At 42.5% G+C, this 12,298-nt stretch overlaps 1 protein-coding gene across 1 annotated transcript in view; it reads right to left on the bottom strand.

Annotated features, from left to right (window-relative positions):
• Positions 1-11,386, bottom strand: part of LOC142955163 (oxysterol-binding protein-related protein 10-like) — a 50,273-nt gene extending 38,887 nt beyond the window's left edge. The window contains exons 1-3 of the mRNA XM_076096578.1: positions 11,142-11,386; positions 6,039-6,217; positions 1,396-1,475 (exon numbers count right to left, since the gene is read on the bottom strand). Of these exons, the coding sequence (XP_075952693.1) occupies positions 1,396-1,475; positions 6,039-6,217; positions 11,142-11,386 (504 nt within the window). The remainder of the gene's footprint in view (positions 1-1,395; positions 1,476-6,038; positions 6,218-11,141) is intronic.
• Positions 11,387-12,298: the final 912 nt, after the last annotated feature.

Raw genomic sequence — 12,298 nt, forward strand, 5'->3', positions numbered from 1 at the left:
ATTGAAGAAGACTTGGAACTAGAGCTTGAGACCATAAACTCATGTTTACTGAGGTAATAAATCAAGAGAGAAGTAGAGTCATTTTCTATACAATCAGACATTTTTTACTGGAGGAGTCGCCCCTGCTGGTCAGAAAGTTTTAAGACACTTCCACATTGGCTTCGCCAGGCAGAACTGGTACAAACAGGAATGTTGGTGTTCCTAAAACAGCAATTAGCACTAGGGATTCATGCTAGTCATTAGCATATGCAATTCACAGGGTAATTGAAAGGGTAACGGCTTTCATTACTTTTAGCTAACCTTTAGCTAACTATTTGAACAGTTTACCCATTAGTTGGATATATGCTGTTTACCTTTTTCTTGTTTTCTGCCATACTTGGCTGTAAGTCAATCTTACATTAGTCATATTCTGAAGCTATGAAGAGAATGTATAGCTAATTTTAGCTACCTATTTCAACCGTTTATCCATTACTTTTTTACATTCTTGGAACATATTCTTCAAATGTTTCTGATTATTTTTAACTGTTCTAACAACTGTTGGATGTGTGCTGTTTTTCTCTTCTGTTATCTTTCTACCATACTTGGCGGAGTGCCATATTTTTCTCCTCTCTGAAGTAACTTCTTTTACCCATAATGCATTGTGAGACAGTCTGTGGTCAGTCTTACATTAGTCATATTCTGAAGCTATTAAGAGAATGTATTTACCAAAACCTGACAAATATCGACTTAAGCCCATGCAGGAGCACATTAAAGCAACCCAGATGTCCAGATAGAAGGTATTATGCTCTTGGATTTGCTGTGTGTGAAAGGGACTGAACAGATGTTGCTGTTTGGAGGCTTTCAGCAGTGAGATGGAGCCGAGCGGTAAATTGTGTAATTTAGTGTAGTGCGAAAACTAACAGCATCAAAGCACACAGCTTGTGTATGTTTCTGTAGCTTGTCCATTTAGAGGAGACAAAAAATGCTCTTATCTTTTAATGTCACAGCACACATCATAACCCAGAGTAAGCATTACCTTTAATGTACCTGGGAGTGCAAAATGGTGGCCGGGAGCACAAACCATTAGTGACATCATTGGCTGGTGGTTCAGCTGTTTGAGAACAGAGGGGTAAAGCAGCACAGAAAGGCTGAATAAGATGAACCTCGCTGTAATGAGCAGCTGAACTGGAGCATATAGTGGATGGAAATGTCTGGCTCCATTATGCCCAGAAACCACACCTGCCTGTCTGGCCAAATGTACACTTCTCTGTACATTTGGAATAGCTGTAATCCAATAAGGAGGCAGAGACGAGAAGAGGATTGTGTGTGTGTTTGTGTGTGTGTGTGTGTGTGTGTGTGTGTGTGTGTGTGTGTGTGTGTGTGTGTGTGTGTGTGTGAGTGTGAGTGTGTGAATACCTTGGCGCTGCTTTCAGAGTGGCGTCGGGAACACAGCTGTAGCTGAGTCATCCACAACTCTTGCTCCTGGGCGTCCAGCGCTAACAGGAACAGAAAACAGAGACACAGCATCAAAATTAGTGTTTCCTGATGTCAGTCCCTGAGCCAGGAAATAACCTGCACATCGAAGGTTATGCCAGTTATAATCAGTGCGTTTACTGTTAAAGGGGAGGGCTGCTTTTATTCTATATTTTTCTTGTCAGCTAATTTCAGGAAAACACCCAAAACAGCACTGATACTAACAACTATTGTGTGTATAACCAAAGCCGTATATAGAGAGGTGTCCAAAAAACCCCACATCAATGAACCGGAACGTGGGTGACGATCCTTCATTACGATTACCTGAGCCACATACACTGTCCTGCTGCCCCAGATACTTATTAGAGCTTAAGAAGCAGTGATTCCCAAACTGTAGTGGTACATGAGCTCGGATCTGGTGGTACGCAAGAGCCTTGCTAAGGGACCTAACAAGTCCTTAAATAATAAAAAATCTGTTTAATTATATTTTATTACAGACAACAGTTATTCATTTCAAATACACATAATAATTATGTTAAAATCAGCTGTTGACCATTTCCATAATTTAAAGCTCAAACTCTATTTCAACGGTCATATACATACAGGTACATAAATGAAATTGACCTCTTCATTTAACCAACCCTTAGCATTAGGGATCAAACCGCCGGACGAGCACTCCACCCACTGAGCTACATCAAGCCTCTGAACAACATTGTTTGATTCCTCATCAAATATTGCAAAAGAGCCTGATGAGGTGCCCAGTACCTCTACTTCAGGGCCATCCACGACCTAAAACCAACTGTCTGAGGATTTTAAATCGCAAAAAAAAAAAAAAAAAAGTAGTAGAGTACCTAAAGAATTACACAAAAGGCAGGAGAGGAGGCAGAGGAAGCTGGATAGGGAGGAAGACAGATAAAAGAAAAAACACAGGAGCCTGCTGGACACCCTTGTTGGTATCTCTGGCCCTTCCTTGACATCTCTGAACTTCTGAACAGAGATTGAGCCTAATTGCTATTGCCATACCAGCCACGCCTTATGACCCTTAACGTCCTCTCAATATAGAACAGGCCCTGCCAGGCTTTTTATTAAAGCACTCCTGCATTCACCCTTGTAATGGGTGTCTGAAAGGAGTTATGATTATAATTGGAAACTCAAGACAATTATCCATCTCCCAAGAGAGAGAAAACAAGTGGGGGTAGGGAATTTAAATAAACTACGCTGTTTCTCAAAATCTGTGCGTCACGTACATCACCTCCACAACCAACGCCCACAAGAATGTTTGTAGTTAAAATAATCTAACTATGTCAGCGTGTTTAATTCGTATATGACAGCCATCCGTGGCCCCCACAACCTTAGACTTGCATCTGCCATTCTTCTTGGCAATCCTGTGCACAACTCTAAAACCAGTGGTCGTAAAAAACGTAAAATAAAAAGTCCCAGACCCACAATGGCATTGTCAGGGTAATGTGATATGTCGCAATATACCATGATACCATTTCAAGCCCTTTTCAGGTGACATCAATAATATCTGTCAGGGGTCAGGGCTAATGCTGCATTCCAGACAACTCGGAACTCTAATACCTCCTACTAGAAAAGGTACAATGTAACGCCACCTTAAAGTCTGACTTCCCGCTTGGAAATTCGAGCCAAATCCATTTACCCCGACTTCACAAAGAAGCAGCTGTCTGACGCAAAACAACAATGGAAGCGCACATTATAAATGGTAAACCATCAACTTAAAAGCAAATTTAAAGTATCATTGCCACACATAACACATACTAGTAAAACCTGTTCTGGATGTAAAATGATGTCAAAATATGTCTCCATGTAATTAGGTAGCTGGTTCCGGTAAAGGTGTGTCACCTCTTAGAGGTCGGAACTTAGACATTTTAACGGGGAAGATTCCAACCTCAGAGTGGTCTGAAACATATAGCATTAGGCCTCAGGGGGTCCAGTGGAATTGGGTCTGACTCTGCTATCCACCTGCTCACCTGTTTCCACTTTCCCTCATCAGCCCTGCAGTGACGGCCCATCTCCAGCTGCTCCCGGCCAGTCAATGTCGCTTCATGCCGTCGCAATCCAGCCTCTGAACTTCTAACTCTGAGAATTGCATCCTGAATCCTGAACACTGAACCTATACTGGTACTGGTATCTGTTCTTCCTGTCTGCCTGTACTTTCTGCATTTGGGTCTTTTCTTGCACTCATCCCCCAGCAAGTTACATGCACACAATGAGCATCGAAAGGGATTAAAAACAATATCATTGCCAGATTTATTCTTGTTGTTTGCACCCCTGCTGAATGAAAAAATACGGTGTAACATCTGATCAAATGTTTGTCCTAGTCAAAGTGTTGTACCATCAAGTAGATAGCGAATCAGACTTGTTTCACAACCACACACGACTCAGGATATAGCATTCTTGCTCGGAATCTTTAATCAAGACTCAATAGAAACTGAAATACTAAGAGAACATTTTCAATACAAAATGATGTCATATACACAAGGGTTAATGTATAAAGGCCTTTACATACTGGGGGCATTTCTTTGTGTGATTAATTCGTGCGTCAATATATTTTTTGAACTGTTTGCTTTTGTCATGAATGCAAATATCCGCACTTTCTCGATGAAAAAGATGTTTTAGCTCTTCTCCCGCTCTTTTTTCTAATCACCTGCCAAGTATTTTTTTGGAGGTGCCCGCTCTTTTCCAAACAGTTTCCAATGACGGCATCTCAGATGTGTCTGTGTAACACGAACCTGGCAAAGTACCTACATGGAGGGACGTGGACAGCATTTTCCTCTTTAAACCATGAGCCATGGGATATTCATTTTCTTGCGTGGCCACAGGGGAGTTTCTCTACTATACATGTTACTATACATGTTAGCGACATGCAGTCGCTAACATGGACTGTGTTTTTTTCCACACATTCTTTGCCATGTCACTATTTTATATCGTTGTAAGATTTAACTCAGCTAATGAGAAATAACTTTCTGCCTCCACAACAACTCTGGCACTAACAACTGTTTGTATGAATGCCAGACCTGCCTCTCTGATAGAACAGATTGTAACGATGTGTTTGAGGGGCAAATTAAAGATCTCACAAACAAGACCAGAGAAGCCAAATGTACTCTGGACTGGTTATATCTTTAATTTTCTGCTGATGAGAAAGAAATGAAAGCTTTGTGAGGTTACACAGAGGAAGAGGGATCGACATATCTAATCTGACTTGAACACAGTTCCGTCAAAAAGCCACCATTGTGACAAAGAGAGTGAGGGAGAGGCAAGACAGGCGAGGAGAGCGTGAACAGGAAATTACAGCTGTCACGTATGGAGATTGGCAACTCACACAACTCTGACAGTCCCACAGGAATACTGTGACCCCTGCGGTCAGCCAATCACACAGTATTCTTCATGTGTCAGACATACACACACACACACACACACACACACACACACACACACACACACACACATAGTTGCATGAGGAAATCTGCAAGGTTTTGAAAAGCAAAGGGAAAGACACCACGGAGCTCTGGGACGAAAAGTGGCGATGTGAGCTGGCCTTTTTGTGCAAGGAAGCATCTCACTGCGCTAAACTTCCAGCTTCAGGAGAAGAAGGCCGAAATACGTTTTCTTTTTGCACTTTAACCAATATCCTGTCCATATTGTTGAATAAATGTTGACCCTGTTTGGCCCTCGACATAGTCCAAGTTTTAAATTTTGTCCCTTTCTGTGATTGAGTTTGACACCCCTGTGTTAGTCCCTTCACTATGGTCTAACTCTAACACATTGGGCTACACAAATTATTTGCAGGAGAAAAGCAGTTTTAAAAGTCAGGAAGTAGCGTCTTAGCGGTGGGGAGTGAGGTGGCGGGACTGCGTAGTGCACTAGCTAGCTAATTCTGGTTTCATTTAATTCAATAAAATTCTTTCTCACAGAAATACTGGTTTCTAATTCAAATTGGGATTTGTTTGCTCGTTTTCTGCTTTGAAAAGTAGCCAGGCTGCTAAGGGTAGCTATGTTGCTAACACTACTGCTATAGCTAACGCTAGCAGACAGAAAACAAACCAGGAGGTACATGGAAGCCAGGACCAGCCAGTAGCAGCCAGAAACAAACTAATTGATAATCCAAACAAAGAACAGGTGGTAAGGTGACCAAACATGACTAAAATGTCCCGGTTTTCAACAATCACTACTAAATTGTTCTGATTTTCACCACTCTTAAAGATAATAATAACATACTTGTTTTCAGTGGTTGCATAGACATTTATCGTATTTTCTCCCACTTTTTTAACCCAATATACTGTATAAAGATAAACAATGCACCATGTGTCTTAATTCAATATGCCATTGTCAAGGCTGTTGCTATAGTGCTTTCTGACAGAGAGTCAGTTCGTGGTTAGCTGTCATGCCGAAAAGAAAGTCTAAAGGTGCTATATACATAAAGTTATTATTATTATTATTATGACAACAAATGAGTGGGAGGAACAGCAACATCGCTGAGTGACAGAATTCCCATCTCTGGCCATTTTCCAATCTTATGAGAAAAAATCTCTTTTTGCACAAGACATAAAGACCCATTCTCTTACCTCTGAGTTTGTAGGCGTCCCCAGTAGTGGATTGAATGGTAAACATGTAGGGATACTCGTCGCAGGAGACCACCATTGCTCCAAGAAGAGGCAGAGACCCTCTGGGAGGTCGCTGGCTTTTACTGAGTTCATTCAGATGATATTGGAGCTGGCCAACCTCTGGGTCCAGTACAAAATATCTGCAGGAGGAAAAGTGAGAGAGACATAAAGAGACCGTCAAAAGAAGAAACATGAGATGGAGAGTGGTTGGGCGAGAGCAAAGGCAAAATGGTTGGGACAGAGAGGGCCTAGAGGACGGAGGAGCTGGTTTGGGAGTGAGGGTTGCCATGTCAGCCAGTAAATCTACAATAATCTGATAAATTCTAATGTGGCAATTAGCCAAATGTAGCCAATTAGGCTAAACAGTTTAGCTTTAAGTTGTTCATAACAATTTACCATTGGCTTAAGAAGTGCGCTATGGTTAAAACCTACCAGTAGTGGATGGGGGACACAAAACGATTAATAACATCACTTTTCTGCAAGTTTAAGCTTGTTAAACAGGTGTTTTCATGAATTATTCTTATTGACTTACTCACGAGGTTTTGCACTTACAAGTATAGTTGCCATCAACTCAAATAAATTGTATCTAAGCTGAACTTCGCTCTGTCTCATTCTCTCTCAGCCCTTTGCTTGGACCTTTTCTGATAAAGTACAGATAAAAGAACAGACATAAAACAATGGTTTCAGGTGCAACCACAGAGGTGGTAATAACATCAAGTTTAACCATATGCAGATGATATTCTTCTTTGCATGCTTGAATGATCGTGTGTTTGTTGTTTTTGTGTTTGCCTTCTTATCTGTTTTGTTGTTTGATTTCAAAAACTAATAAAATGACTAAATCCAGAGATATTCACAACTCCACTCTTGCTTCTCTTACTCTCTGACTTGGGAAAGCTCACTACACATAAAACAAAACTTAACAATTCTCTTATTCATCTTTAAATTCAGAGACACGGTGAGGGAGTGAGACACGAACAAATCACTGTAACGTCCTCTGCAGTGTTGTGGCTTGAAACATCATAAGAGCGCATCTATTGAGAGTCATTGTTGTGCTCCGGTTGTTATATTTTATCTCTCCCCTTTGAACCTCCTGCTCACACTGTCTCTGTCTCACAAACACACACACACACACACGCGCACACACACACAATCACAACCACTGTTTGTGCAGTATTGCTCAGTCAGCGTTCTCCACTGGTGATGAGAGTGAGGACAAATCTTATTCCATCTCACAATGGAGCTCATATGCAAGCTACTGAGGGCTGACTTATTTCACCCTGGAGTCTTAATATGGCCATGAAGCAGTATCTCTAAGCACTGATGAGAACCTCTGACGGGGGGGGGACTGAAGCTGGGATGGATGAAGAGAGTGAATGGGTGCTACAGGGGTAGAAAAAAAAAGCACAAAGGTTTACTATAAGACAAGGATACCCAGCGATGAGAAGAAAGAGGCCACTATGAATAATTTAAATCTGTTTTCACACAGCAATCTGTTTCTTCCGCTCCACTGCTGTTATGTGACTGTGTGGCATGCAGCGGGCAGACCTCCCCTCCTTACCAAAATGTAAATGATCAGCAACCCAAGCATAAAGCAGTGTGAATCAATAAGCTCCTGTCTACTTCATTTTTGTGTGTTAGGTAGAGGGGGGGGGGACATGGCAGAGTATAATGTCATGTTAACACTGCTGACACTTGCATGGACAATGTCGCTCAATGTGCTCCAAAGAAAATGACAAAATCACTACGCACCGCACAATCACACATAGAAGCATTTTCTGATCACCCGTCTGTGCCTTCCAAAACCATTACAAATCACTGAAAGATGAATCTGTTTCATGATGTAACAGCACCACGGTTAAAGGTACAATATGTTACATTTGTCGCCTGCTGTTTGTAAACACACAGCATTCAAAGTTGGCCACTCCTCCTCGGCTCCACGAGCGAGGGGTAAAGGATGGTCGAGCGAGGTATAAGGAATGAATGAATGCTCGTGAGAACAAAGCAGTGAATCAGAAATAAAACGTTACTTTCCGATTGCTTCGCGGCGGTTACGTTCCAAAACGTAAAATAAAATGACCCACACCTCGGCACAACCCTGCAGGAAGGTGCCGGATGCAGCCAGGCAGGGCAGGGTTCATCCTGTCCACTGTGTGTGTGGCTTAGCACTGCTTTCATTGTGTCCAGCCAGTCAGTTATGTGCCGAAAGTCAGATGTAAAGTCAAATGTAAAAAAAATGTGGAGAGCAGTATGTTAAAGTGTCAGCCTCAGTTGCATAGCTACATAACAAATAAGTCAACTTTTGACTTAAAATAACTACAGAAGTAGCGTTACTTAAGAAGTTACGAAACAAGTAAATCACCCTTTGGGTTAAAATAACAATGGAAGTGGTGTCACTTAAGTACAAAAGTAAAGCGACAAATAAGTCAACGTTTGGGTTAAAAAAAACTACGGAGGTGGTGTTACTTAAGAATCAAAGTTACATGACAAATAAGTTATTGGGTTAAAATAACAACGGAAGTGGTGTAACTGAAGTATGTGACAAATAAGTCAACGTTGACTACCTCCAATGGGAGTGAAATACAAAGATGACAGGAACTGGCTTCAGTGTAGTGAAACCAGCCCAGCCGTATGTAGGTAGAGAGGTCATTCGACTGGACCAGATGGAGGTGTAGAATGCAGATATCATGCATGTTGTCTCCTTGAGCAAACACTGGAAGGTGAAGTAGGAGCTGGACAAAAAAAGGAAGCTAAATGAACAGCTCGGCCGGTGAGTGCATTGATCCTTCTCCGACCCCGACACCTCACTCATCTGTCAGCGAGGTGTCCAGCCAACCATTAGGCCATGTAACCCTCACTAAGGCACTAAATCCACCAGTCAAGTGTGCACAGCGGAGCAGCTACTGGAAGTGCGGACGCCTGAGACAGGAGGATGAAAAACAGTTCACTTAAATAACAGCAGCAGGCAGGGGGGGGGCTGACAGATAAAGAGAGACGCACAGAGAGATAGCGGTATTTAGGAAAAAAGGAGAAATTATATATAGGGTGAGAAAATAATTGACAGATTCAGATAAACTGGAGTAACAAAGGAAGAGAGACAGAGAAGAGACAGAATTTTAAATAAGACAGACATATTCTTCGTACGCAGTATCATGGCCACTCCCACATACATAACAAAAGAGCAAGGTTGGCAGAGAGAGATGGCAGTTAAGTCAGTGATAGGTGATCTCAGTAGCTTTAGCTGAGCTGTTCTCTCTGTCTATCACGCTCGTTCAAAGTTAAAGTTTTAAGAAAAAACACAGATACAATTCAGGCTTTTGTTCATGAGAAAATATTATATTATATAGACCCTTTGGCCCAGTGCTGGAAATTAACTTTTATCTTCCACCATGGCGGAAGAATAATAGTTAGCCATGTGCTTCTGAGTGTGTGTTTTTCGGGCGCGATTGACCTTCGGAACAACAGGCATTTGTTGCCGGGATAACGAGCTGTCGGACAAATGGGCCTCGGTTGGACATTTCGGACTATTGGTGTTTTTGGAATAATGGGCTGTCGGGACAATGGCACGTCACCCATAGAAGATCTGGGCCAAAGAAAGTGGTTGTGTGGTGGTGGTGGTGTGGGGGGGGGGCTTAAGTACACTGGCAGGAACCCTAGTTTGGCGTGTTTTGTGCATGTTTGTAACCCCGAGGGGTTGGTATGTCACAATTTTTTCCTATCATGGAAAGATCCTAACTGAAAAAGACTTCCTGAGACTACATTGTTAATCAAGTTTGGCAGCCATACTGAAAGCAGCTATAACTCTCTGGCCGAGTTGGTTCATTCTCCGTCAACCGCCCCGTCACAACAAATAACAACAACTAAATCGACTCTGACGGACTGAGAAACAACAATAAAGCAGCAATCATTTTTCGACGGTACAAACACGACACCGTCCGTCTGTCTCCAGGCACGGAAACGCAAAATTAAAGCTTTATAAATAACAGGGATATTTATATCATATTCAAAACACACGCACAAACACATAACCTGCTGACGCACGCTGGTGCAAACACACACACACGCAAACTCTTGTGTGTTTCTGAGTCGAGGTCAGCAGTGTATGAATGTGTCTGTGTGTGTGTGTGTGTGTGTGAGTGTGTGTGAGTGTGTGCGGAAGTAAGTAAGCCTATACCACACATTGTCAAAATGTGATCATAGAGCTCATTACACGTTTGGATGCTCTTCCTATCGATCCACTATAGGACAGTGGGAGAGTGAGACAGAGAGTGAGCATTTAGAGGAGAGGAGAGGAGAGGAGAGGAGAGGAGAGGAGAGGAGAGGAGAGGGAGTATTGAGATGCAGGAAAGGAGCGCAGGGCTTTCCTGATGCTGGATGACTCACTCAGTGTTTCTGGGACTCCCACCCCCGCTTCTCCTCTCAATGAGCCATTGAAGCAGGTTCAGACTGAATGAATGGAAGAATGTGCACAGACACACACACACACACACACACACACACACACACACACACACACACACACACACACACACACACACACACACACACACATAGAGGAACTGGTGGAAATATGACCTGATCTTACTGACCCAGTTGACAGATTCTGTGGGATGTCACCCCGAAGTTGTTTATTATGCAATATTGGTTGAATACAGAACATTTGAATAAAGTTTTGTCGAAAACTGATGCTGCAGGTGAATTTGTCAAAGATACATGTTTGCTTTTATATGAATTCTGTAACCACAGATAGATAGGCTGAGGGGCGGGGATTAACTCAATATCTATGGGCCAAACATTTTAATCAAATAACATTTAGAAGATAAATAATAATAAAAAAGGCATCAAATCAGTTTTTAAACATTCACATAGGGAAATAATGGCCCCAGTCTGAGATCCTCAAGAGGTGATCCAAGGTGATCAAACACTTCTGTCCATCTGTTAGGAAGCATGGTCATAATTGAACTGCTCGGACTAATAGTAATATTAGAGGTTGGACATTAAAAAGACAACGCACGGTGACCCCAAAATTAATTTGAACACACTTTGTCCGTCAGTCCGGTGACCTACCTGCTCTGCCAGCCCTGGAGCGGGTTCGTGTATTTCTTCAGGATCCCCTCCAGGTGCCGCTTGCTACGGGCTGGCTTGTGAAGCGGGGGGCTCGACCCCGCTCCGCCGTCCCTTGTGGTCCCGGACCCGGCTCGCTGCTCCGTCGCAGCCAGGCTGCGCGGCTGGCCGACCCGCTGCTGCTGCTGCTCCTGCTGCTTCCTGCAGGGGCTCCAAGCGGGGCTCTCCTGACGCGCTGGCCGGTTCATGCTGCTTGCTTGCTGCCCGCTTGCTGTCCTCGATTCGTTTCCACTTGAGAACGCTTTTCAGCGCAAAGACCCAAAGAGAGAGAAAGAGAGCACGAGAGATAGAAAGAGAGATACAGATTTGAAGTCAAAGATTTGATGCAGCTCTTTTTTTTTTTGGCAAAGTGATGCAGCGATGAGAGAGAGTGAGACACAAGTGGAGCTTTACTCCAGTCTGCTGTGACACTGTTTACAGACTGGAGGGATATTCCGACTGTTTCACTGCGGAGCGCGCCCTCTCTCTCTCTTTCTCGCTCTCTCTCCCTCCCTCTCTGACGTTATTGCGTTTTTTATTTTGGAAATCCCGGGTTGGTCCCCCCCCCACACACACTGAACCGGCAACAAGGGAATCAGTAATGCAGTAAAACCTTAGAGAGCTTCACAGGCTGAGAGCATCCAAACTGTGGGTTGTGTTATTTTATGTTATTCCACCATTATTAAAGAAACATCACGGCGACAAATGGCTTAACGATATCAAAAAGTACATGCACGGATACTCCTTTATATTTAGAAAATATGTATTGTAGATACACTTCTCTTCTTCCTAACATGCAGGTTTGGAAAAGTGGCCGCTGGTGCTGACTTATATTATTAACCATAAAGTTAGGCTATATTTAATAATGTTACACATATGGATTCCCCCCCCCTTTGTATTTTTAACTAATGAAATAATACACTGTAAGAATGCAAATATACCAATTAAAAAGACATAATAATAATAATAATAATAATAATAATAATAATAATATACAGAGTAAGCAACGGGGAATCCAACAATCCAAAAATGTTTTTGTTTTTTTAATTACTTCTAATGCATGTAATTGTGATGAACCGGTAAAACCTGTTCCTTCCCAATAAATAAATACTGTGAAGCCT

The sequence above is a fragment of the Anarhichas minor genome, unplaced genomic scaffold (genome assembly GCF_050575085.1).
Source record: "Anarhichas minor isolate MPS153535 unplaced genomic scaffold, ASM5057508v1 ptg000022l, whole genome shotgun sequence".
Classification (NCBI taxonomy): Eukaryota; Metazoa; Chordata; class Actinopteri; order Perciformes; family Anarhichadidae; genus Anarhichas; species Anarhichas minor.